Source organism: Poeciliopsis prolifica, unplaced genomic scaffold (assembly GCF_027474105.1).
Source record: "Poeciliopsis prolifica strain line A6 unplaced genomic scaffold, Auburn_PproV2 SCAFFOLD007, whole genome shotgun sequence".
Taxonomy (NCBI): domain Eukaryota; kingdom Metazoa; phylum Chordata; class Actinopteri; order Cyprinodontiformes; family Poeciliidae; genus Poeciliopsis; species Poeciliopsis prolifica.
This window is the reverse complement of record NW_026562382.1, coordinates 11,967,825-11,992,747: the sequence shown is the minus strand read 5'-3', so window position 1 is coordinate 11,992,747 and position 24,923 is coordinate 11,967,825. Positions and strand designations below refer to the sequence as shown.

Here is a 24,923-nt window from a genome sequence, read left to right as displayed (position 1 = left end):
TTTGGGATCAGGAAAGTGAATAACAGTTTTTTATTTATTTATTTATTTTTTGGGGTGGGAGGAGAAAATCTTGTGTGGACTGCATGCTATATTTCTGTCACCCAGCCGCTTTTATCTCCTGCTTCCTTTCATGTCCATGAGGCTTTTCCAGTGAGAGGAGGGAGGACGGGACTTTGTTCACCGGGCTCTGCCTCCAGATGACCTCATGCCGCGGAAAAGAGGAGGAGGAGGAGGAGGAGAAGGAGGAAAAGGAGGAGTCCCGCGTGCTCCTAGTCTTACCTTGCTGAATCAAACTGCTCGGTCTGGGGCTGAGTTCGCGTGGAAGTACGCCGTAAGAACCGGGACAACTTTTTCTTTTTTTCTTTTTCCTTCCCAGCACTGTGACCCTCCATGACATTTACCAGGTAGGACTTTAGAAGTGCTGCTGGGTGGAGGGTGTGTGAGGAGTTCAGGGGAGAATGTCACGTTTAGTAGCTGGAAGTTTGTGAGGAGGCGGAATGCCGAGACATGTCCAGTTGAGGAGCAGCAGGGCAGACAGACAGCTGACTCACTGCGTCCCCGGTTCGATATTTCTGCCTCGTTTTTTTTGTTTGTTTTAGATTCTCATTGTTCGTTTTTGTTTCAGTTCTAAAGCTCGCTGAACTCCGAGGCTCAGTGTGCTTTGAACACACCATTCAAACTCCAGAACTGGCGCTGGATGACAGCGTTTCGCCGCAGTTTCATCACTCTGGACGCTGACGTGAAGAAACGCGTCGCGCGTGCAAGTCTTCAAAGCAGCAGGGCTTTAGTTTGGTTATTTGTTTAAATTTGGTCATTACTGTGGTTAAGTTTGAGTGTGGCTTGTACAGCGGGGTGAGGACGTCCCTCTCAATGTTTAGTTTTCTACTAAAAATATTTCCAAATTGAGGCTGATTAAATATATTTGTTGTTTATACGCAGAAAGCGGTTGAGTTGAACTTGAGCAGCTAAAGTAAATCTCATCTTTGAAAAGAGCTTGTCAAGTCAGAGTGAGGACACCAGACCCTTCTAATTATTTCAACTTCCAGATGTTTTCAGTGGGTTTCAAGTCATGGCAACACCTTAAGGAGATGAAGATCTGGGCTTTGACTCTGGCTTGAATCATCACCTTTCTTAAATCCCACTTAGTCATCTATTGGACTAATGTGCAGACTTGAGTCATTTTCATTGCACAGTTTCCATTCTGCTTCAGCTTAATTTTGATATTTTGACTTGTATTTTTTTCTCATGCCCCCTCTGATAAAGTTTTTGATTAATATTTAATGATGAGCTGGATAGATTTTGCGCCAGCAAAGCATCTCCAAACCGTGACACGTTGACCTATTAACGTCTGTCATTTGGTTGTAAAAGCTGCCACTGATTGATCTTATACATTTTCTGTGTCACTCTTATGTTTATGTTGCTGTTGCTCTGTAAATGAATTTTTAACCGTCACATATTTAGTGGGACTGTCCTCCGGCAGCATCCTGTTTGTGATTGAACACTATTTTGAAATTCAGAAATTCCTTAAACCGCAACCTTCGACGGCAAGTACAAGGCCGGCAGCACAACTAGTTGCAAGATCGCAAATCCAACAGTTGGAGCAAAAACTGCAGATGTACTGATGGTAAGGTACTTTGTACATTGAAACAAAAATATATATTTCATGCATTGTTTATTGAATATTCTTCTAAAAGAAGTCCAAAACCCAGACAGCAGAAAATCTACTGCCTCCTAAATGTTATGGTTCACGAATGCATCACAGGTTTCACTTGTTTTGACTGAGGGTTCGTCATAACAAGAAACACTATGCTTGGGGCTCATTCAAGGGAAAATCTATTAGGCCTACCAAAGGATCAGAACAACTTTTAAAAAAAACCCGAGATCCTCCAATCAACTGGCCAGTGAATGAAATCACCATTTTTTTCCATTTGCCTTTATGTATAACAAAAAAAGCAACATTTTTCCTGTTATTTTCTACTTTAAAATTCTATAAAAGCATCAACCAATACTGTGCTATTTCACAGAGATCATGGTTATTATCTGGTAATTGCTTCATTCAAATAAAAACTAGAGCTGCAATAATAATATTAGTGCTGCAATTAACAGTTATTTTATTTGGTGGATAATCTATCTCTTATTAGATCTGCCATTTTAGAGTTTGTATTTCCCATAAAGCTCAACAAAACTAATCTGATTCTGGCATTATTACTGGGCAAGATTCAGCAAGTCAGAGTTTGCGTCTGACTGCTCTCAAACATTAACTTGGTGTCAGTTTGAAGGAACCTTCAAATATACAAGTATACTATATTGAGATATTTTAGTCAGATTCACATTATTACAGAGAGAAAGACGAATTTTAATGCATCACTGATGAGATATTTGAAGACAATGGTAATACTTCCTCCAACTGTGCTGAGCTGTTTGATGCTCATCCCGGTCTGTGTTTTGAGACTGGATGGGACATTTTATAAAAGCAGAAGCTGGCCCAGATTTATATGAGGGTTAAAGTACAGTAATTTGGTCCACCCACTTAAACTGAGTCATTGAAATTTGATGACAGACAGCCTGGCTGTATATAACATGAGCAGTTTTCTGGCTGTTGTCAGATAAGGAGTGGTGCTTTGAAAAATCAAAGTTGTGTTTCAACGTTTTTAAAGGACGTATCAGAAGTGAGCTGACTTTGATTTTAGCTCATAAATTCATTGATTCAAAGTCCTCTCTGATCAGATTTATGAGAGCTTTTGTCTGTCCAGCCTCCTGGCTTTCTTCCCTGACAGAGCTTGTTTTTCATTAGAAACTCAACAGGTGGGAAAGACATTACGGAAAACCATTGTGGTCAGATCATGTGACTGTGCTGTGTTAACTTCCCAGTATAATTTCATCTAATTTTACACAGATGATGAATGGATTTGCATGCCTTTGTCCCAGTTGTCTGTCGGAAGATGCCTGCTTTTACAGAGCAGTCATCATGTTAAGAGAGGGGGTGTCTTTCCCTCTCAGTCTATGCAGAGCCTGGTTCCCATGGTCCACAGCCAACTGGCTAATGAAAGACGCTGGCATCAGAGTTGCATTGTGATGGCTGAGGAGGGAAACTTATGGGAACCGGTGACCCAACAGAAAGTACATACTGAGTCGTTGCTGTTATTTTGCTGAATGACTTTGTCCTTCAAAGGCAGCTTCACAGCGTCTCCCAAACAGAAAGTCCAGATTTAAAAAGTTTTGTCCGCTGCGTGCAGTGATGCGGATTTCTGCTGTAGATGAGGCAAACATCTTTGCTCCTGTCTAGCCATGTGACTGTATGGTACTTTATGGAGCAAAGAATGTTACTCCAGAACGCATTACGTTGCATCACCTCTAATCTGCTTTAAACGAATTATGTTACTTTTATCTCAGTTTGTTTTGGCGAGCCACGGTCTGAGGAAACGTCTTTGAAATTCTTTATAAGTCGGTGTTTCAGTGAGCACAATGGCCTTCTACTTAAGTAGAAAAAATAACGTGTGTGATCACATTATTATTCATTGTACCTTTTAACTTATTATCTGTCAGTTTGCCTCAAAGCTAAACTCAGAAATTATATATTGATTTTTATTTGGAAAGCTTCAGCCACAATTGATGATTCCCTTCTGGTTGTTTTTGTTCTCTCGTCTGCTATGCTGGATTTTCTGTTTACAAAATAAGTTGATCCTCAGGAAAGTATTCATGTGTTCACAGCTTTGGAATGGAGGATCAAAAACAAGCCCCCTTTGAAAAAAAATGGTATTATGTAATAATATTAATGTCTTACAGAAGCCTTTGTTGTGCTTTTGAATTGAACCGATTGCCCCCATTTTATGGTATGATGACTAAAACACGTGGCATTATGTCCAACCTGAAAATGTCAAATCTTGAATGTGTGAAGTTATCCTATTGTTTAAAAAAACTGGGAAAAAAAAGATTGTTTCTCGTACTTACTTAAAGGTTCAATTTTTTTTAATGCTAAAACACTTATTTTACTTCAGCTTTTTCTTCAGACATAAGCAAAACTATTTTGTGAACACCAGCTAAATGTAATATTTTCAAAGTGCTTATTGTGCAAAACCTTTTGCAGTTTTTTTTTATGGAGTCACACATAAAGAAGAAGTAAGATGCATAATGGGCATCCTGCTCAAAGCTTCAAAACAGTGCTACAGCTGGTGCTTCTTTACTGTCTACAAGTAGATAAGTGGAAATTAGAATATAATTTGGAGTTCTTCTTTTAACCAGCTGTCTGGCAGTGCACAGCAGCAGGTGGTGGAACAGTATCTCTACACCACCATATGTATGTATGAGCAGAGAAAACCCTTTGCAACTTATTAAAAAGTTAAAGATGAGAATGGTAGAAAATGTTTGCTATTCTAAAATTGCCGGCTTGTCCCATGTTGGCATATATGTGATGGTTCATCATAAAGATGGAGCCATCTTATAGGATTCAATTAAATCTTTATGATAATGACCATAAAGAAGGTTCAGTATAGACACTTCCAAAGACCCCGTATGTGGATGTTTACCCTCTGACTTGTGTTTGGAAGGACCTCTCAGTCGCAGCTGTTACTGATTTACACTTCAGTTCAGACTTCCTAAAACTCCCAGAAATGGACAAGGGAAGCTTAGGAGAGCACTGATTAGTGGTATTAATTTAACAACTTGTGTTACATTAATATAGTCATTTGTTCAGTGAAAACATGTTTGGGATGCAGATGCATATTAGGGTCCGGAATCAGAAGCGTTTAAGGGGAATATGGACAGCTTCCTTTGCTGGTGTGCGACACACAAACTGCAGTACATTTGTGTGATCTCTTAGGAAGGCTGTTGCAGATAAAGTTCTTAAAATCTGAACACGTCCTTCTTTTGTTAACAATTTTACCATTTCCACCTGTCACTGTTGCGTAGAACATGTGTTCTCTGGTTTCTTTAATGTTCCTCTGGTCTTAATCTCTGCATGTGGGAAGGAGGCAATTAAGATGAGTGACTGAGCTACTAATAAATCAGTCATCAACAAAGAAGGCATGCAAACAAGATGGTTGTCCTCAGCTGAATGTACTCTTGATGTAACAATGAATCAATGAAAAAGATCTTATTTGGCTTTATTAGACTGTCCTATCATTTAACTATGTTTCTGCAATAATGTTGTAATAAAATCATTGTATTTTTTTGTGTTGCTAGCTATACCTAATTTATGATATTTAAGTAGAATATTTACATAGTTTTTGATTGTATTTAATTCATGAAGGAAGAATTGATTAGTGGTGAAAAAGGTTTTCTTAATATGAATGATGAGGTGAATAAATAACTTTCTCACTAAAAATACCTAAAATGTCATTAATGGTTTGTTGCTGGAGCCTCCTTTTGGACTCTTGTCAATGTTTTACTCTTGGTCAAATACCAGAGTTCCTAGGAGGCAAATGTCAAAATTTAGCTGAAGTTTCAGTGGTTTTCCTTATTTTCTCCAGGGCTTCATCAACTGTGTACTGCAAATCAGTACTAGTGCAATTAAGTATAATATGATGAAATGGGAAAAGGTAGTGGCTGCAATTCTCTTGAGGGGATAGGATGAAGTTGTGCATTTTTGTTTTTTAAATATGGGAAGAGAAGGACAAATAAAGGAATCCAGATTAGTCATTTGTCTCTTCATTTTTACATGATGTGTAGCAAAGTGATTTAGTCATAGTTGCTTTGTTTCAAATTTTCTAGAGGTACACCTTGCAGATGAAAAGGTTTAGTCACTGCTACAGCTGAGGCAGCTTTTAATTATCGCCTTATGTGTGAGAAACAACGAAAGATGCTCAATCTTCTTGAAAGCTAACAGTTACATTTCATCAGAGGTAATGTGCTGTCATTAACATAGACAAAAATGTCTTTGTTATGACAACTTCACATTAACCAAGAAATCATGATCTGACATAAATTTGTGAAAAAAGTATTACTGATTAAATTGTAGCTTTAAATTATTAAATCTACAGTTTTAATAACTGTAGCTTATTAAAACATAAAGGACGAACTGTAGCTTTATTAAATTATTACATTTATTAAAGTAAATGCCAATATTACGAAAGTGATTTTTTTTTGTAGTTAGAATAGGTTTTAAACAAAGATCAGAAAAATATAATCAGTAACCATAAAATTATATTTTTAATGTGATAATTGGTGCAAAATTAATTGATAAGCAATTTAAATAATATTTAAAAAAACAACACTTGAGAGGAAGTGAGGTTTTTCCGAGGTTATGCATTTCCCTTCTGTGCAAGGTCTATGTCTCTGTTCGCTGGCATGAATACAGAAGTCGAACAACCAGTAGAGTTATTCAGTATAAATATCACTTCGTTTGTATTTTCCCTTCAGCTCTGGTGTGAATAATAACCTTTTGTTTACAGTGACTGACACTGCTCTCCTTCGTACCTACTCCCCACACTTCCTGTTTAAAAGATAATTTTTTTTTCCGCCATTGTTTTTAAGCACTTGAACTCACAGACCAGGCCGGTTCTGTTTCCTTTCCCCGTTGAATGGACAACAAGACAAGAGATAATTTAAATGTCCCACTTCTCGACAGCCTTTATCAAAGCATTTCGAAGGTCGGCACCAGTTTGAGAGTTTCCATGTTGCTATGCCAACTGTGTTGAAATGTGAGCATGATTATTCATTTGAAACTGGCCGATATTTGAAGCTGCCATAACATTTCAACAGGAAAGCGAACGCTTAAAGTGGGAAACAGCTGTTTACTTGGAGAGGAGTGGTTTTGATTGGAGTATTTTCATTATTGTGGGCCACCTAATAGAGGACAAAGTTCACTCTTGAGGTAAAATGCTTCCTTACCAGTGGCATTCTGAGCAAACAATCCAATTTTTTCTCTATAAAGCTGTTTTTCTTAGATAACTGGAGTAGCAACATAGCCCTATTAACCCCATGTCATGTCAACATTGTGCAGGTGAGGATCTTTTCTTCTCAGCTTGTTTGGATTTGAACTGCATCACATGAGGAATGACCTAGAAAACGCGCACGTTGATAACCAGCGGCACGTTGATAACCAGCGGCACCTTTTCAACCAGCAGAGACTTCAATTTCTCTTTACAGAAAAGAACCCGTCTTAACATTGCACTTTGTTGTTACTTTAGGCGTTTTCAAAGTAACCATCTCCCTGCTGAAATATGTTTGGATAAAAGTGCCACAAGGTCCCAAAAGACGTTGGAGAGCTACATTGTTGTTTCTTTTTAAATAACCACAGAGGCCAAGGTGACCATGGTTTTCGGCTGTTTCTATTAGTAGGTGTAAATGTTTACAGTCTGTTATGTCTGTGCAACCAGCATGTGTCTGCAAACCTGTGAACCTCTGAGCAGCTTTCACTGCTGTGTGGTAATATTGAGAGGCCCCTTCTAAGGGGGCCTTGTATGTATTTGAACCCGTCTTAAATGCAGTTGGTTGGACCCGAGCTTGAGGAATCTTGATCCCATCATCCTGCATACCATACAGTCCATGGCTCCTCTCTAAGGAGCCTTTCTCTGAAAGGTCACAGCTATGTCCCCAATTAAACAGTTTTGTTCAATGGTATGTGCTGATCTTTGTGTCATTACTACATAGGTTCTAATTAGTGCCTGACAGTGGCGTAACTGTGAATAAAATATGATGGTACAGTACATGACAGTTTTTATTCTGAGTTTTATAATGTGTGTGAGTCTGTTTCTGGTAGCTTTTGAAAGGGGGACAAAAAAGGTATGGAAAAAATAAGTCATGTTTTTTTCTTTTTAGGGTTTTAAAAGGGTGTATCTCATTTCCTTTGGTTGTTATTCATTGAAACTGTGGAGATGAGCAGCACATTCCCATATGATATCACTCAACTGTTTAATTAAGTAGCCAATGTAGTGCACTGTGCCATTCCTGCAAAATCTACACAAGTTTGTTGGAATACAGAATGACAAAGTTATTAGCTCTGTATAATATATCAGGTATTTCCCCCCAGAAAACCTGCTAGACCTGGTGGTAGTAGCTTGGCTATTGTTTTCCTGTGCAATCCCACTTGAATAAAATCTCGCCTGTAGCACAGTTTGGCCTTTCTTCCCTTCACTTGGATTCCCTCTGGTAGATTTTTTACCGGGCCAATCTGCAAACATTGGGAAGGAGAAGTTGTGAACGATGATGTTGATTTTCTGCTTTGTTTTAGCTATGCCAGGGGAGGATGTGAACAAAGCAGTTCAAAGCAGTGGCTGGAAAAAAAAGGATTTTACTATTTTAAAACAGACATAATTATCACAGACTTGTCATTGTAATCTATTTCAGCATCTAATGTTGCCAATTAGCATGATTGATGATGTGTTATTACATCATCAACCTGTTTAAGTCTTGATGTCTCTATAGGATAACAATGAATGAACTGCTGACATGTCGCAACATGACGTAGAAAATTGGCTCCTTCATAGCTTTTTACAAGGGCTGCATAATTTAAGGAAAATGTTGAAATATAAATATATCCGTTTTGTTTAAGTGTAATTTTCTAGACATTTGCTTTATTATTATGTCTCCACCACTCTCGACTAACTCTAAGACCTTAGCCATTGAATAAAATATTGCTATTTGGGCATTTAGAGAAGAATCTATTTAACTGGCCAAATATAATAGAACTAGCCAGAACTTTAATGCATTCAACTCAAAATGGTACATAGCAAATATTGAATCCAAGCATTCCTTGCAATTGTGATTGTACACATTGATATTTCATCAAAGTTTGTGATCAAATATATTTTATGTACTTCCTCTGATCATTTTTAGAAAGAGTGATGGATCTACTTCCTTAGGTAGAAACTTGGACACTAAAAAGTGTTTTCTTTTCCATAGTCGGATAGCTCTTAAGCATTGTGCATTCATTTATCATTGAAAGACTGGAATTTTTAGTTTTATTTTTAAGTTTGTATTAGTCACTGATCTATTGTTTTTTAATCTAAAAACATGAGCTGAGTAGTATCTGGTTTTCTAGACATTTTTAGAACTGATTCAACCTTTTTCTTGTAGATTGTGATTTCAAGTATTACTAAGGCCAGTCTGCTTTTTCTAACATTTATTGGATAGAGCTAGTACTCTTGAGACTAAAGGAACTATAGGATTAACCTCCATTTATACATCAAAGCATGTCTACATTTTGTTTATTTTTTATTATTAATACGAATAAAATAAAAATTTAGGAATGAGTTTCCTTTTTTGATGCATTTGATATGTTGGGAAAATGTTAGATTTTTTCAGCATTTCATCTCTTGATCAAACAGAGCTGATCAGGTTAAAGTTGGCCAATTTTATCTATTTTCAGTTTTATTCTTGATATCAATAGATTTAGGTTTAGGTTGAATTTTGCATACTGACCAGCTGTGCAAGCATTCTCAAACACATCTAACCAATCATATAAAATGCTAAGTGATCAAATTAAATCTGGAGTATAGTACATTTCTCCATTCTCAAAATCAATGAAAAGTTTATTTGTTGACTGGTCACAGAGGAGCTGAAATTATTTAAAGTTTTGCCATGCACCCCTCAAACTTCAGTAACCAATCAGGTGGAGGGTTTGCTTCAGAGTTCCACATAGCACCATCATGGATGTAAAAGGGCAAATCGATAGCATCTCCCACAGCAACAGTAGGAACAGTGAGATAATGTGGAAACTTGCTTCTGGCTCAGAACTGTTTTTGTTTGCAGATGACGTGTCCTTATTTGGACAAAAACAATGTTTTCAGTGGAAACAAATTCTCTGAAATTACTATTATAATACTATAAACTGCAGGAGGTCATCATGCATTTTAAAGGGTTAGAAACAAAAAAAAAAAATCCCCTACAATTAACTGTCAGAGCTGCTGCTGCTGCATTAGGAACGCTTTAGCCATGGTGCAACAACATAGGACTAAGAATAGTTCCAGTGCAAACAAACACAACCAGACAGGACCTTGACTATTTCTTAGAATTTAACTCTGAGGACTCCAAAGACACAGCAGTCTTAGAAAACTCTGGATATTAATTGAAAGCCCTGTAGCTCAGGCACATAACATCAATTACGTGTGGAATTTGGGGCATTCGACCAAGTGTTTTTCTGCAGAAGACGATAACAGAACTTGTCCTTTTCTGTTCAAATATTGAAGCATTCTTTCCATGCTTCCCTCTGCTGATGACCTGCAGGTTTGGGAGTGCGGTGGGAAAACTCAACATATACAACATTTGCCCACAGTGTTATCAGGTTTTAGGAACTTTGACTCACAGAGGTTGCTTTGGATAAACATCCTGCATCAAATGAGTCTCCTTTCTGCAGGTGCATGGACAATAATATATATTCAACAATGAAACAGGTTGTGTTGCAGGACTGTTTCCTCAGTTCTCCTTAAAAACAATGGATGCATTACAGCTGTGGCTCTGCATGTAAGGGACTCACTGCATACACTTTTCCTTCAGGGGCCTTAAAAAGAGGATTCCAGGAACCTCATCATGTTCAAGGCTGTGCTGAAGAAGAATAGAGATGGAGGCAAAGGGAACAAGAAAGAATCAGGTATGTGTATATCTGTTTGTTTCATGTATTTATTTCTGATTAAACTCTGAGGTTTTTAACTGGACACCCAATAAAAAGCTCAAAGAAAACTAATGCATACACTGGACAAACAAATGCAATTAGCTAAAGAAACCAAATCAAACAAATTTCATTTCAGGATTTGCACTCATAAATATATTAAGTCTTACATAAAAAGCACCTCGTGGTTTTGTACATAAATATCATTGTGTGTTTCCTTTTTTCACTGTTACATAATTATATTGGACTTGGACAACAACCTCTGGGGCCTCATGCATAAAAGTGCGCAGTTTTCACACTAAAACTTGACGTACGGAAAAAATGCAACGCACAAAAAAAGATTGGATGCATAAAGCTGTGCGCATGCATGTAGCCGCGCACCTTTCCCTTATAAATCTTAATTTGCAGCTGCTGGTCCGTCCTGTCGCCACCCATAAATAAATATGAAAATTAGTATAAATACCCCGAAGTCTGCCACTGGTGAAGCAATAACCATGGCAACATCCTTGTTCGAGAATAAGTATCCAGTATAAGTATTTATATTAATAATAATTATATATTTCATTTAAAAGGTGCTTTGAGGACCCATAATGTCACCTCACAAAAATAAAAATACATTTTAAAGAAAAAAAATAATCCAAATAAAAAAAAAAATAATAAAGAGATTCTGCAAATGCCTGTTTGAACAGTCGCGCGTTCAGCCGGGATTGAAAGACAGACAGTGTGTCAGAGAGTCCTTTGAGTAGGGAATGTAAACATTTATTCTAAATAGTGGAATGGTTTATGTCCATAAGGTGCAATCACAAAGTGGGCGACTCAACTGAAGGACGACTGCAGCTGGACCGTTACAGGTAATGCACGACTCTTTAGTTTTTGCTATGAGCTCCAGGATGATCAATGTGAGCAATCTAAATGCTCAGAAAACATCATCAACATTTCCCAGCAGATCAATATGATCTCTGAACAAACGCTCCCTCTGAATCCTTCCATTGGCGATATTCTCCATTAGAGCCAAAGCGCTCCACAATTACGCAGCTCACCTGTGTGCAGCTATTTATATACGTGTGATTGCATACACACCTTGATCACCTTAAAAATAACTTGATTATTTTTAATTGGCAGGTTTGAGTTAATCTGCTGATCCAATCCTGTTTTCTTCTTTTAGTGAGAATGAAATGACCCCATAGATGAATTTTATGCGCTTTGGCGCACGGACCAATGTGTTAGATCTTCATGAGACAAAAACTGTGAGGTTTTTACATACTTTTATTCTTATTTTCTTTAATTTGTGTGCGTGTTAGCTTATTGTCTGAGGATAAATGTGGTTCAGTTTCATCATTTACGTTTAAACAATTAAGTATTAAAATTATGATTGATGCTTCTTGGTCTAAATAACACCGAATGTAGTGAGATTTCAGTCTATTTTGGATGAGTTTTGACGCTTTGTAGTTTGAAATTGTCCACAGAAAAAGTTTATGTGGCTGACGCAGATTTTCACGCCAGCGAAAAAGTGTGTGTATATTTACGCAAACTTTGACGCAAAGTAAATTTTTATACATACCGACTTGTGTGTAAAATATGGCGCCGCACATTTTGTGTGCACACACATGCTTTATGCATGAGGCCCTGGGCTTTTAATTTGTCTTTTTTGTGAAAATATAAATTTAGTTTAGAAGCTTGTAAATAATGGTTTTCAGCTATAATTTGGTATCATTGCCAATAATTCTATCTGTAATGTAAACTTAACTGCGCTATTACTAAAATCCATACAGGAGTTGTTTCTTTGACTGTGATGATGTCCTAAACTTTGCCATGGCTGTTATCATGGTATTCTTTCAGCTTTGAGTTCCTCATTACCAGGTTACTTTCATTTTGATTAATCATGGTGAGATACACATAAAGAATTAACTGAGACATTAGCTGATTTTCAGCTTTATTGGCCTTGAATCTAGTTGGAAACTCCAAAATCTTATCCTTTTTCAGTCAGTAAATGCACCATAGCATAACAAGCAACCCTATGTACAGTGCATGCTGAAGGTATGTCAGCTGTTTTCAAAAATGTTCTGTCTTATCCTTTTGAGATTTGGACCTCTGTGTGACATGGAATAGGTCTGCATTCTCGCTTAGTGGTTTGAGCTGCACCGATTGCCAACATAAGATGCTGTAGTTTTGAAATATATGTTTGAAAGAAATTATAAAATATCTTCATTCTAAATATAGTGTCTTAGTAAACACTTTAAAAATAAATAATTTTTTTTTGTCCCATTACCTAAATCTATATATTTGCGCACTTTAAAAAATAATTTACCAGATTGTGTTGTCAGATTGAGTCGCTCCAAGCCTGAAAAATAGTTTGAAAACCTCCATACATGGTCATAATATCATATGCATTATTTGAGCCTGTGCAAAACAATGCCATGCAAAGCATGACGGTCTTTTGAAGTTATGCCTCCAGTTCCTAACTGGAGGCAACTGCTGTTGATTGGACTTTTAAACTGCACTTATATTTAAAACAAAACACTTATATTTTCTAATATACAGTTCCTATATATTAGGAGTTTGGTCCGTCTTAAAAGAAATGCTGAAAAGAAAATGGAACTGCTCACAAAGAACAAGTCATCAGCTGCACACACCTACAGCTATCGCTAAACGCTTCACACTCAGCGACTTGTATACCTCCCATTGTGTAGCTATAATTTTGACTTGAGCTACACCCTTATTATGTCATAACAGATGTTTTTCTTTGAAATTTGTATGCTAGCCTTCCACTGTGACTAACTATGCATCATCCTTAGCTGTACATTGAAGACAAGTCTGTTGTGCACATAATTTGCCTCTTCCAGTGATCCATCTTGGCAAGCCAGGGTGACACTGTGTGTTTATATTCCATCTACCAGCCCCAACCTGCTCCATCACCTTGGTGGTGGTTTCTATAGTCTGATTCAGCAGTTCTGATGTAGATGCATGTCTCACAAGTCTGCTATCTTTGTTGCTTTTGTTCGACTCAGTCAGGTATTGAAATTACAGGGGACAGAGTTGCTTCATGCATGCCGTCGCACCACCTCCACTGCTTTCTAGCATACAATAGCAAAAGAAACGACTAAAAAAGCGTACATGCATCGCTTCTCAGGAGGCTGTTGAAAGCTGTCTTGCACACACTGATGCAGCACAGCTCCCTTGTCATCCAGGACACACTAACACACATGTGCACAAGGGAATTTGAGCATGTGAAATCTGGGAGGGTCGACTGTTTCATGGCGGGACACAATCCTTTTTATTCCCAGTGTCACCTTTCTCAGTGGGCCCCCATCTATCAAGCCCAAGCAGCTCCTTGTCTTTTTCACATGCAGAGACAATAAAATCTGGTCACTCCTTTCTCTTGTTCAGGTCACTTCAGACAGATGAGAGGTCACAGAGTTTCAGCTCTGAGCTGTGGCCACTGTGCCCTATTGTTGTTCCTCCATGGAGCAGACAGCTCTTTTCTCTTCAACTCAATTTTTAAAGTTAAACTCTGTGATTTTTATTTTATTTTTTTACCTGTCATCCTCTAATGGTTTCAGCATTTTCATTAAACACACACACACACACACACACACACACACACACACACACACACACACACACACACACACACATATATATATATATATATTATATATATATATATATATATATATATATATATATATATATATGCTAAACAAAATACTTCACTTTCTACTCTTTGTGTACATTTTGAGCAGTCTTAACAATTAAAAAGATTATTTTTATTTAAGCAACACTAAAGTTATATGTTTGATGAGGGAATAACATCACAGCAAGCTAAAACATGTTGAAATGATAAATTGCAAAGTCAAATTTCTTTTTAAGTTGTTTCACATATGCAAAACTTTTGTAACAACTGAAGGTAACAGGGTTACTTGATTGTGCTATAAAATGGCACTATGTGCATGAAAAATATGATACCCCCTCTAAAAGATTATTACATGATTGAACAAATATAATTTTCACCCCATCAGTAAAAATGGTTTTTCTTAGTCAAGACTGGCTTTTTTAACTAGGGCAAAATGCTAGGCAAATCTAAGCAGTATATTTCACAGTGGAAATAAATGGGAGGAAAGACTTTGATAATGCTATAATTGTAAGATACCTCAGCAGATGTTGCTTATGACTTTGTGGCTATGGACCGAAAGCAACTTAAATATGGTCAAGGAAACTTGGTCCTCATGCCAGATACCACTACAGTCATTAGCTCTCCTTTGGGATCTCCCCATTGCCAAGACCACAAAAACACAAACTTTGCTAATTCAGTCTCTCCATCTTGTGCTCCTCCTAGATCTTTCCTTTTGCTTCTGGAAATGTTCATCTTGCAAGGACTCTATGTTCAGATTCACTTCTTTTTTTAGTTTATGGGATCTGCTCTTTTGCGGTGGCGTTTTAGATTCTAAAATCAGGTTTTTCTGTAACTCTGGTTGCAAGCAGAGTTATGGTTCGTTACATTACTGAATTTAAAGAATTTGTATTTTTATCCAGAAGTTTTAGAACTTCAAACATTAGCAGCCATGGTTTTTTCTTCATACTTTTCAGTAGCAAAAGATCAAGGAGCAATATATAGAAATGTGCCATATTCTCTGGTTTGGTTCTGACATCACAGACCAGCACAGAACCATAGCATATAGAATCAAGCATCTTGATTATGATAGTTAAAATATTACCTGTAACATTTGTTGACTTCTAACTATGGCTGAGCAATATGCTGCAAATATTTTTTCATCACGATATAAGTGATGAAAACAAAGGACAGTTTGAAGTTCATTAATTGCTGACTAATGCAGTCTGATGAACTTACACTTTGATTCTAATTTAAAATTTTGCCATTTGGACAGAGTCTTAAGGTTAAGAATTATGGATAATAAATGAATAAATAAGAAAATAGTCACCACAGCCCATAATGTCATCACAATATTTACAAATATTGTTGCAGTTTCATTATTTTCTAACATAAAGCAGGCCTACTTTAGATTTTTAGGTAGCTGTGCTCCTTGCTCAGTTGAATATGTTGTCAGCTGTTGTACATGCCTGCCACTCATAGCTTTTAAACTCTAGGAAGTCTGTAGAAGTTAGCTCCTGCAGTAGTGCTAACACAGTTTCTGTTGTGCATATTGATGCATGTTAAGGTATATTTGGTCTTTAAACTATTGAAATGGACATTCATAATGTTTCTTAGAGGGGACTTTAGCTGTTCACAGGCGGCTGTGGTCTGTGACCCTGTCAAACACTGGGGGTCCACTGTAGCTGTAGCACATTTCTTTTCTATTGTGGTCAGTGTTTGTTATATTCAGTCATTGAACTAAATCAATTTTTATACAAATGAGGGTCTATCTTTCCTTAGAAAGAAAATTGGGACCAGCTAGTTCCACTTCAGAAAGACCAGTTGATTTATTGGTCACTAAAAATACAATAAAGAAAAAAACAAACAAACTTAAAAGTAGAGGCTTTCGGACTAGTTTATAGGCAGAATATGCTCTAACTGGACAACATAAAAGGCATTTTCATGTCTAAACACAGACCAAATCTTATAATGTTTTCAACTTTATGTTTCAACCCTCGTCAATAAATTTTTTCCATGGATGTATTTTCCCATCGACGTTTAATAGTTCCTCCAACAAACAGACCCATGGGACCTGCTTCTTCCCATTTTAAAGAAATCCTTCGCTCTTAAAAGGTTGGCTTTCTGGTATTAAGTGTCTGGCATTAAACCATTGCTGTTGCTATGGGAGTATCTTTAATAGGCCCCTCAGGTGACCAAGAGTAATGCCATTTTTGACCCAGCTTTGATTGCTTAGTGTTACTTTGTGAGGCAGGTAATGCCTCTGGAGGTTAAACTCAACACTAGACTTTTCACTCACTGAAGCAGCTGCCAGACGTTTGTTCTGTCAGACACAGTGTTAATCACAGCGACATGCTCTGTCGTTATCGGTCTCACTGAGGCCGATAACTGTTCCGGCTGTTTATTCCTCCGCATCCCAACATACAACCCATGCACGCACGCACGCACGCACGCACGCACGCACACACACACACACACACACACCCCCCTCCCCCCACACACACACACACTCACACACACACACCCACACAAATGTTGCGTTCTCGAACGTCACCCATAAGGTGCGTGATTGTCACAGGTTGTTTGACAGCTTAGAAACAGGAGCTGCACACACACCTGCTACAACAGGGTAAGTATTTCTCAAGTAGACCCGAAGGCAATCTTTTTAAGGGATTACTGTTTCGTTATTGAGACTGAGTTAGGGCAGATGCTTGGATACAGAATCTTTACGAGTAGTTTTCATTGCATTCATCGTGTTGATTTCTGATAACATCTATGTGCTCCAAAGCTCACCTTATGGCTTAGCTGAGACGCAATCTTTTTAATGAGAAACAACAGCTGATAAACCAAACTGCAAAAAGAGACGCAGAATATATATATAATGCCTTGCTTGTTTGGTGATTTGCACAGTTTTCACGACTCAAATGTCATTTCTCCCAACAAGTAAATCTTAATTAAAGCCAGCATCGTTTCAGAGAGATTATGTGAAAAAATGAAGGGAATGTTCATGATTTAGAGGATCTGTGTACAAAGTAAAGGCATGAGTGAGAGACCCCTAAGAACTCTGTTGCCTCAGCTGTGGGGAATGGTACATGCTGTCTCTGCAGTTTCCATGAGCTCTTTGGTTGTTTTGACACAAAACAGTGATTTGTTGCTAAAGGTCAGGCCAAAGCAAATTGGTTACAATGTTGTATTTGTGTTTTTTTCCAGTGGCTCTTCACTTTTCTAATGCCAAAGGTGTTGCTAAAGCTGATAATTCTGAGGTTGTGGTTTGTGGCTCTGAATTTATTGAACCTCTTTGAAAGTAGAATATTTTTTGCTGAACCCTGGTTGCATTATTTTGCTTGCTGTTAGACTCAGTAGAACAGCTGACATTGCAGACATTCCTACGCTGTCGTCTGCTTTCTTTCTACTTCATCTGCAACCAGGAGAGGAGTTTTCTTTCCCTTTGTGGGAAGAATTTCCCACAAAAGGAGAGGTATTTTTGCAGGTATTTTTTGCTTTGAGCAGTTACTTTTCAAAACAAAACAAACAAAAAAAAACATTTCTGTCAAATCTTGTCTGCTGTTACTACATGAGTGAAGGGTTTCCTTTCTTCAACAAATTGGAAGCATTTTACTTGGGCTCGCTGGACTCTTGCTCAGTTGTCCAAGTTTCTCTATTCAGATGTGTTTTATTTTGAAATCATATTTGCAGTCTTGAGGGGCACAGATTTTAGGATTGAACTTTTCACAGTCAGTGATGATTTGGGAACTCTTGTCATTTGTTGCACTTGTCTCTGCAAGAAAATTTTTGAGCCTCCATGCCACACTGCATTGAGACTGTTTCATTTCAGTCTGAAGGTCAGTAATTAATGCAAAAGTATCTGAAAGGTTCTGAGTACACAGACAGTACAACACATTCAGCAGACTGACAATTTAAAAAATGTACATATATATTTTTTATTGTATTTATGTAGTAATCCACATTTATGGGTTTCCATTACCTGTAAGCAATGATCCTCAAAAAACAAGTTTGAAGAAGATTACTTACTAACGAATTTAATACAGGTCATACAATGCTTGATTACTTGTTGAACCCTTTTAATTCATAGGATTTACATTTGAACTTATTTCACTCATGATTCATTTTACTCTGAAGATCAATGAGCCGTGGTTCCACCTTCTGTTTGTTTACTCTGTATGACATTAAGCAGTACTTAAAAGGAACGTGTGTGAAATAGTCTGACTTTTCTCATGTGATGTCATATTGCCAGAACAGTTGAGATTAGCATGCCAATTATACAGTTGTTTCATAAGATGTTTATCATAGAGGAAAAAGAGCGAATCTCAACTTTCTTCTGTGTAAGTCATTTATCAACATTTATTTAATTCACCTGATTTTTTTGTTGCAGTTTTTTAATACACAAAATAATTTAATCACTAGTTATGAATTAGGAAATCACCCCCACTCTTATTACTGTTTGTCAAATTGAAAGCTGTGTGAAACTAAGAACCCTGAGATCTCTTCAAAAGCCAAAGCTGTAGTTTGTTTTGAAACAGAGGAGCAAAGTTTGGACAGGCATTTCACTTTCTGATATATGAAGAAGACCATCTATCATTCTCTGAACAGCAAATTAAAGGCCAAATTATCCCCTCAGTTTGTCTGTCTCTGTTACAGACAGCAGGAGTTCAGACTTGCATCACACTGAAAATGATACGTTCATGTTACAAAGTTCTCTTGAGTCAGATGTCTGCTTAAAAAATGTTATGGAAAAGCACCAGGGGGGTTAGTGGGCACATTGTACACCTGGATGTCCTTTTGTTAATGGGAATTGATGCATGTGTGGAAAGGACATAAGTCTCACCATTTACCTTTTGATACAGGTCACCACATTTTCTGGATCTTCAAGCTATAAATCTTCTTGCATGCATTTATCCTCAAAATTGTAAAATGGGTGAAAAAGTTGCTCTTCTCAATAAAACTACATGTAGATGTCAAATTGCATATTCTTTGGAGCTTGAATACAAGTATACTATTTTCTCACATACACAGACAGAATAAGTGATGAGAAATTTCATAGCACATTATTTTAACAAGATATCCAACAATGAGCCATTAATTTTATTCAGCTGTGTTGGAGAAGCGTCGCATCTAAATGATACAGTATAGTAACTCTAGAGGACTGGATTCAGGTGCCCTTTAGGATATAATTCAAGCAGCTATGTGGTTTTAATGTTCTTTTATTGTTAACTTGTGTCTCTGTGTCTGAATAAGGTTTTTGCAAACTGTTTCTTAAACATCAACAAATCACATTCTGATTAAATTTCTCCTTGCGTCTCCTTTTCTAAATCGAATAAACACAGAATTGTATTGCAACAGTTGCTCAGTGGGTTTTTGTCCCTTGTTTGCTCTTCTATTTACCAGTCATGTTTATATAGATTTTCATGTCCAGACAGTTATGGCAGGACTTATAAAACTGGAGAGGAATGCACCTGATTTTACAAAGGAGACCATTCAGTATGCAGACCTACATGGCTATCAAAGCACTATGCAGCCAGCAGGCAACGATTAGCAGGGCGTAGCTCAAAACCACATCTTTCACTTGCACACATTTGTGTACATGCAAACACACACACATGAACGCGCGCACACACACATACACTCAAACACACCCACTCACCCGCAAACCTCAGGTGTATCCACATTAGACACGCCCAGTGTTTCCTACTGGAAAGCAAAATAAGGGCTCTTGGGGAAACCAGTGAACCTGGTTGGGCAGTCTGTTTCCTTTCTTAAGTCTAAAATGGCATATTTTGGGCCAGCCATTATATACTTTGCATGATTTGAGATGTCTGAGAATGAAGACTATGAAGCTAATAATTTCTCTTTTTTCTTTCCACTCCTATAACATGGATGTACACACCTCTCTGTAAAGACAGGCACGACTCAGGTTTAGCAATAAATTGTGGTTAAACCTCACCTTGCTCTCTTGTTTTTATTGAAATGTTGCAGTTACTAAAAAAAAAAACTACAATGTTTAGCAAAAACATTGTTTTCCTTGAAAATGGGTTCAGTGTAAGAGTGGTTGCTGCTTTGTTTTTATTTTATTGATATTTTATGTGATAAAGGACATGACACTGAAGCAAAATAAGTTATGTTCTAAATTTATTTAGAGTGCATCAATATTCACTCTCTCCCTGCAACATTGTCTTGATCAGTGTACAGTTCTGCAACACTGCTCCCATTTTCAGGTGACGGATTGGACAGAGCTTTGCTTGGGATATTGTTTCATAACAGAATCCTTCTTTTCCACAACTTTCTCCCTGCTCTTCCTGCTCTGTTCCTTGCTCTTTACGGTGCCTTTTGCTCACCAAATTGTCTCTGACAAACCTCTGAGACCTTTATGTAACAGCAAAATTTTTACTGAGATTTACTAAAACGCAAGTGAAATGTAATCTGACTTTTGAAGGCATTTGGTGCACAATTTTTTTTATATTGTAACTATCACTGTTTTTAATTACCCCGACTCCCTAAATGTGACATTGGAAGGTTGGCAGAGCAATGAATAACAAGCCAAGCACACACATGAGGACTTGATAAAAGCAGCAAGTGATCTCATTTGTTACATGACAACAATAAATGCCTGTCACCCCTCACAACCCGCCTCAGACTTCAAAGCAGAGGAAAAACATTTTATCACTTAACATGCCAGGGTGTTTCAGATGATCTTCTGAAAGGTGATGGTGGCTGTGATAGCAGTTCATTGGCTGGGGAAGTCAGTAGGCCACAGGTTTTTCTAATTACAGCATGACCTTCCTGGGCAGCCACATTCCTTCTGTCTGTTTTTTTTTCTTCCCTAATAAGCTTTCATACCTTCAGCAGGCTCTGTCGGAAGAGATGGTCATCCACCTCAAAGCTGTTCATGCTTTAGTTTCCGATATTTTTGCAATAACCTGAAACAGTTCTGTCTTGGTCATCTGTTATCATGCTGACACTGTTCGGTGCCGTCACACTGTCAGGCTCTTTGACGAGGAGGTGTGGTTGTCTGTTAAAACCACTTGTTGTCTTTCTTTCACTGTCCAGCTTAGTTTGTTCAGAAAGTCTCTGAGAGCAGATTTTGGCAGCCACATTTGGTGTCTTTGATGCAGTGAGACTTTCTGCAGGTTGAACTAGTGACCCCAGCGCTTTTGTGTCCTCCTTCAAAAGAACGGGTACTAGCGCTGATTGCCAAAAGCAGTAGTTTGGATGCAGGACTCCGTTTTTTTCATTTTTTTATTTTTGGTGCCCCATTTTGAGATGGATATTTAGTTAACAGAAACATTTTAGAATGTTATTAAACTTTTTTTCTGAAAGTTCAGTTCCACTAGCACACTCATAATGACCTGTATAATTAAGAAATTGGTTAAATGGAACAGGATGGACAAGATTAAGTAGGCTAAATGATCTCAGAAAACAAAATATTGTAGATCAATATAGAATGATTCAAGAATAGCAGAAATTTTGAAAAAGTTAAACTACTCAAAATCTCTTAGACCCCAGTGGTTATTGTTGCCTGACGATAAAATGTGTTTGACCTGAAGCAGCGGGACCAAGCAAATGCTTTTTTAGGATTGTAGAACAGTTGTAGTGGATGAAAAGAATTGTTCATTGGTCAGTGCTACCCACCATTTAAGGCACAATCGATTACATAGTTTTGCAAAACTCCACCATTATCTGAGATTCTGATAATTACTCAGAAGCTACAAGATTTTTCCTGGTCCATGTTTGTTTTTGGGATTACTCTTTAGAAGGACTCTGTGGATAACCTTTGTACTACATTGTTGTCCGTTTAGTATTACTGAACAGGCTGGGTTCTAAAGGTTACTGGTGTTCTCATGACCTCACCTGGCCTCAGAGGCAGCTCTGCCTAATGGTCTGTGCTAATGGCAATCCAAATCTATCATTAAGCCAAATCTCCATGGTAGCACAGGACTGAAGACCACATTTCACTTTTGCCTTGGGTTCTGTCCCATGTGGTTGTGAGTTCCTTCATTCAGAACTTTGCAGATCCTCAGTTTCTGACATTTTTCAAAGAAAACATCCAGATGGAGAGGAATCTCCTGTATGATCCAATATTAAACTAAAGCTGTTCACTGCATTGATATTATTGATCGGAGAGGGTCCATGGATCCCTTTGTCCTAAAGACTTAACAGTTATGTCTTTGACTTTGACATTGTCATTAAGCCAATTAAAAACCCATGAGAAATTTGTTTTATAGTTGTGCCTTAAAGGAAATGTAAATATTCCTTTTTCTCCTTTTTGTTGGTAAGTCATTCAACAATAAACACTTATAAAAATAACTGAAGGAGACATTACAAAAATGGTGGTCTATTTTTCTTATTGCACCACTATCACTCTACTGTATAAATTGCTATTTGTAGAGATTTACTGTATCATAATTTTGTTTTTTGCATATCTTTGAAACCTCGGAATGGCAAAATGGTCTTAATAACTACCTAATTAGTTATTAAGACCATTAATAAATGGGTTATAAAAAGTAATTAATGACGGTTGGTCTGAATAGATATTAGTTTGACCTACAAAAGTATACTTGGATTACTAAATGGGGTTTCCTACTATTCATGCGTGTTATTTCTCCTGGAAATTTCACAAGAAAAGTCTCAATGCAATTAGTGACCTTGATTCCCGGCTGGGGTCCAAAGCAGCATGCATAAGTCAGCTTCATATAATGACAACTTCGATAAACATTGTGGTTGTAACAATGCAATTCCACAAACCTGCACTGATGATTTTACAAATATGATGCATAGCTGCTACAGCTGAGCCTCTGAATGCATACACATCCAAATACTAGCAGTGCACCCTTTGCAGTTTCTTTCCTGATTACCAATCTTTAAAAAGTCTGACCTGCCGATTTTGATTTTGGCTAACGCCAATTTTCTTTTTCTGAAATGTTGCTAAATATAGCAAGAAAGTCACAGAGTTGAAAACAGTGGGGTGACTATTGTTAACTGTAACTGCGCAAACATGATCTGGTCTGTCATGCAAACCTCTGATGGAAGAGCAGAGGACAGTGGCTGAGTTTAGTCCTTTGATGAGGTAGATAAGATCAAAGGAAAATATCAGCTTGGAAAGTATTGGCCAATCACTAATCTCTTAAAATTAACAAAATTGGTGCTGGTAAATCAGCTCGCGGATAAATCTGTGTACCCTTACCAAATGCTAAATTGTCAAAGTAGAAACTGAATATCCTGAACTGGAATTATACTCTGGTGTAAGAATGTACATGATGGCCACTGCTAATTGGAAACAATCCACAGTCTTGCCTATTGTCTCTCTTTGAGGATACAGCTGATCTGTGTCAAGGAAAATGAGTACTGCTTCTGGTGTGGCTACTTGGCAACACCCAGCCAATAGTTTATAAAGTTGTATTTTGCCTGTGTAATTTGAACTTCCCAAACTGTATTTTCATTTAAATCTTTTTGATATGCTTTAAGAAAAAAAGCTGAGTAGACAAATTTTCTTAAATACTTTTTAAGTTACCTTTCACGGTGAAATAAGCAAGTAAGTGAATTTATGCCTGTGCAGTTCTTGAGTCAATGCTTTGTGAAAGGAGCCAAATGTAAATGTGCCAAACTTGAATTTGACAAAACTTTGCATTTTGGGTTAAAAGAGAAGTACTGAGTTCAATCTCCCCCTGGGATAAAAACTGGGCCTTTATAGTGACAAATGTAGCCAGCCACAATGTAGAAATATTTGTGTTGATAGTCATAGCACATTCAGTCCTCTCAATAGGCTGTTATGAGAAAGATCAAGCAGGTCATGGTCATTTTTAATAATATCCTCATGGCTAGAACGGTGTAATTAAATCTGTTTCACTTGACATTTTTTCCTATCAAGTGGCATACAGAAATTCTCGTCTGTCAGTCTCTTTTATTAGCCTTCATATAGCTCCGCTGTCAGAAACCGTCAGATAAAACATGGCTAAGTCAGTCTCAGGCACGTAGATTTTTTCCCCATATATGCCTAAATTGCCAATTTATGAAGAGGAATGGAAAATATCATGCTGCCTGGCCAGTGCTGCCCATCACTTCCTCCCCCTCTTCTACTTCTTATCCCCGAGAAACACACGTACCCGTCCCTGCCAGTCTTTTCCCATGGGGCCATTGAGGAAAGCATTCCACAGCTCAGGCTACTGCAGAAAAGCAAAATTGAGCACAATCTAAGTCTTTTTAGACTGAAAATGCTTTTTCAATTTTGTGGGGAAAAAATCAGTATGACGTGAGAACACATTCAAGCTGGTTGTTTCACAAACATGGAGGAGCTCCTGGATTTTGAGGAGCTAAAATGACATTTTTCAGGATGGTTTCCTTCCTTCATTCATGGACCACCAGCTAAGATGAGTAATCCGCTAAGCACCCAGGGGTATATGTTAGAACAAAAAATTAGGGAAATACATTTTTTACAGGAAAAAAAAAAATTCTAATGCCCAAAATTGCCATAAGAAGACTTCAAATTAAAACAAAAAAGGAGGAACCGATAGAGTTCTTCAAAAATTTAATATGTACCAAAATACAGCCTGATGGAGGATAAAGTGCTCACTTATTAATAATATTTATTTGTAGGCTTTTTTTTTCTTGGCTCACTTTTACAGTATTTTAACAAGTTTTATAACAGCTGTTGGGTGATTAGAATAGCATGCCACTACAAAACATGGCATGACAAAATAAGAAAACAATTTCTCCAAAATGGTTTCTAGCTATTTTTTTATTTTCAAATTATTG

General features: G+C 37.5%; 1 protein-coding gene across 4 annotated transcripts in view; it reads left to right on the top strand.

Moving 5' to 3' along the window:
- The first annotated feature begins 284 nt into the window (after positions 1–284).
- Positions 285–24,923, top strand: part of tanc1b (tetratricopeptide repeat, ankyrin repeat and coiled-coil containing 1b) — a 100,195-nt gene continuing 75,556 nt past the window's right edge. For 2 of the 4 annotated variants that reach the window (XM_055031663.1, XM_055031661.1), the window contains exons 1-2: positions 285–404; positions 10,435–10,528. In XM_055031663.1, coding sequence (XP_054887638.1) covers positions 10,468–10,528 — 61 coding nt within the window. In that variant the 5' untranslated portion in view covers positions 285–404; positions 10,435–10,467. Of the gene's footprint in view, positions 405–1,566; positions 1,625–10,434; positions 10,529–16,671; positions 16,786–24,923 lie in introns of those variants that run through there. The other 2 variants (XM_055031662.1, XM_055031664.1) reach the window with 2 other exon arrangements.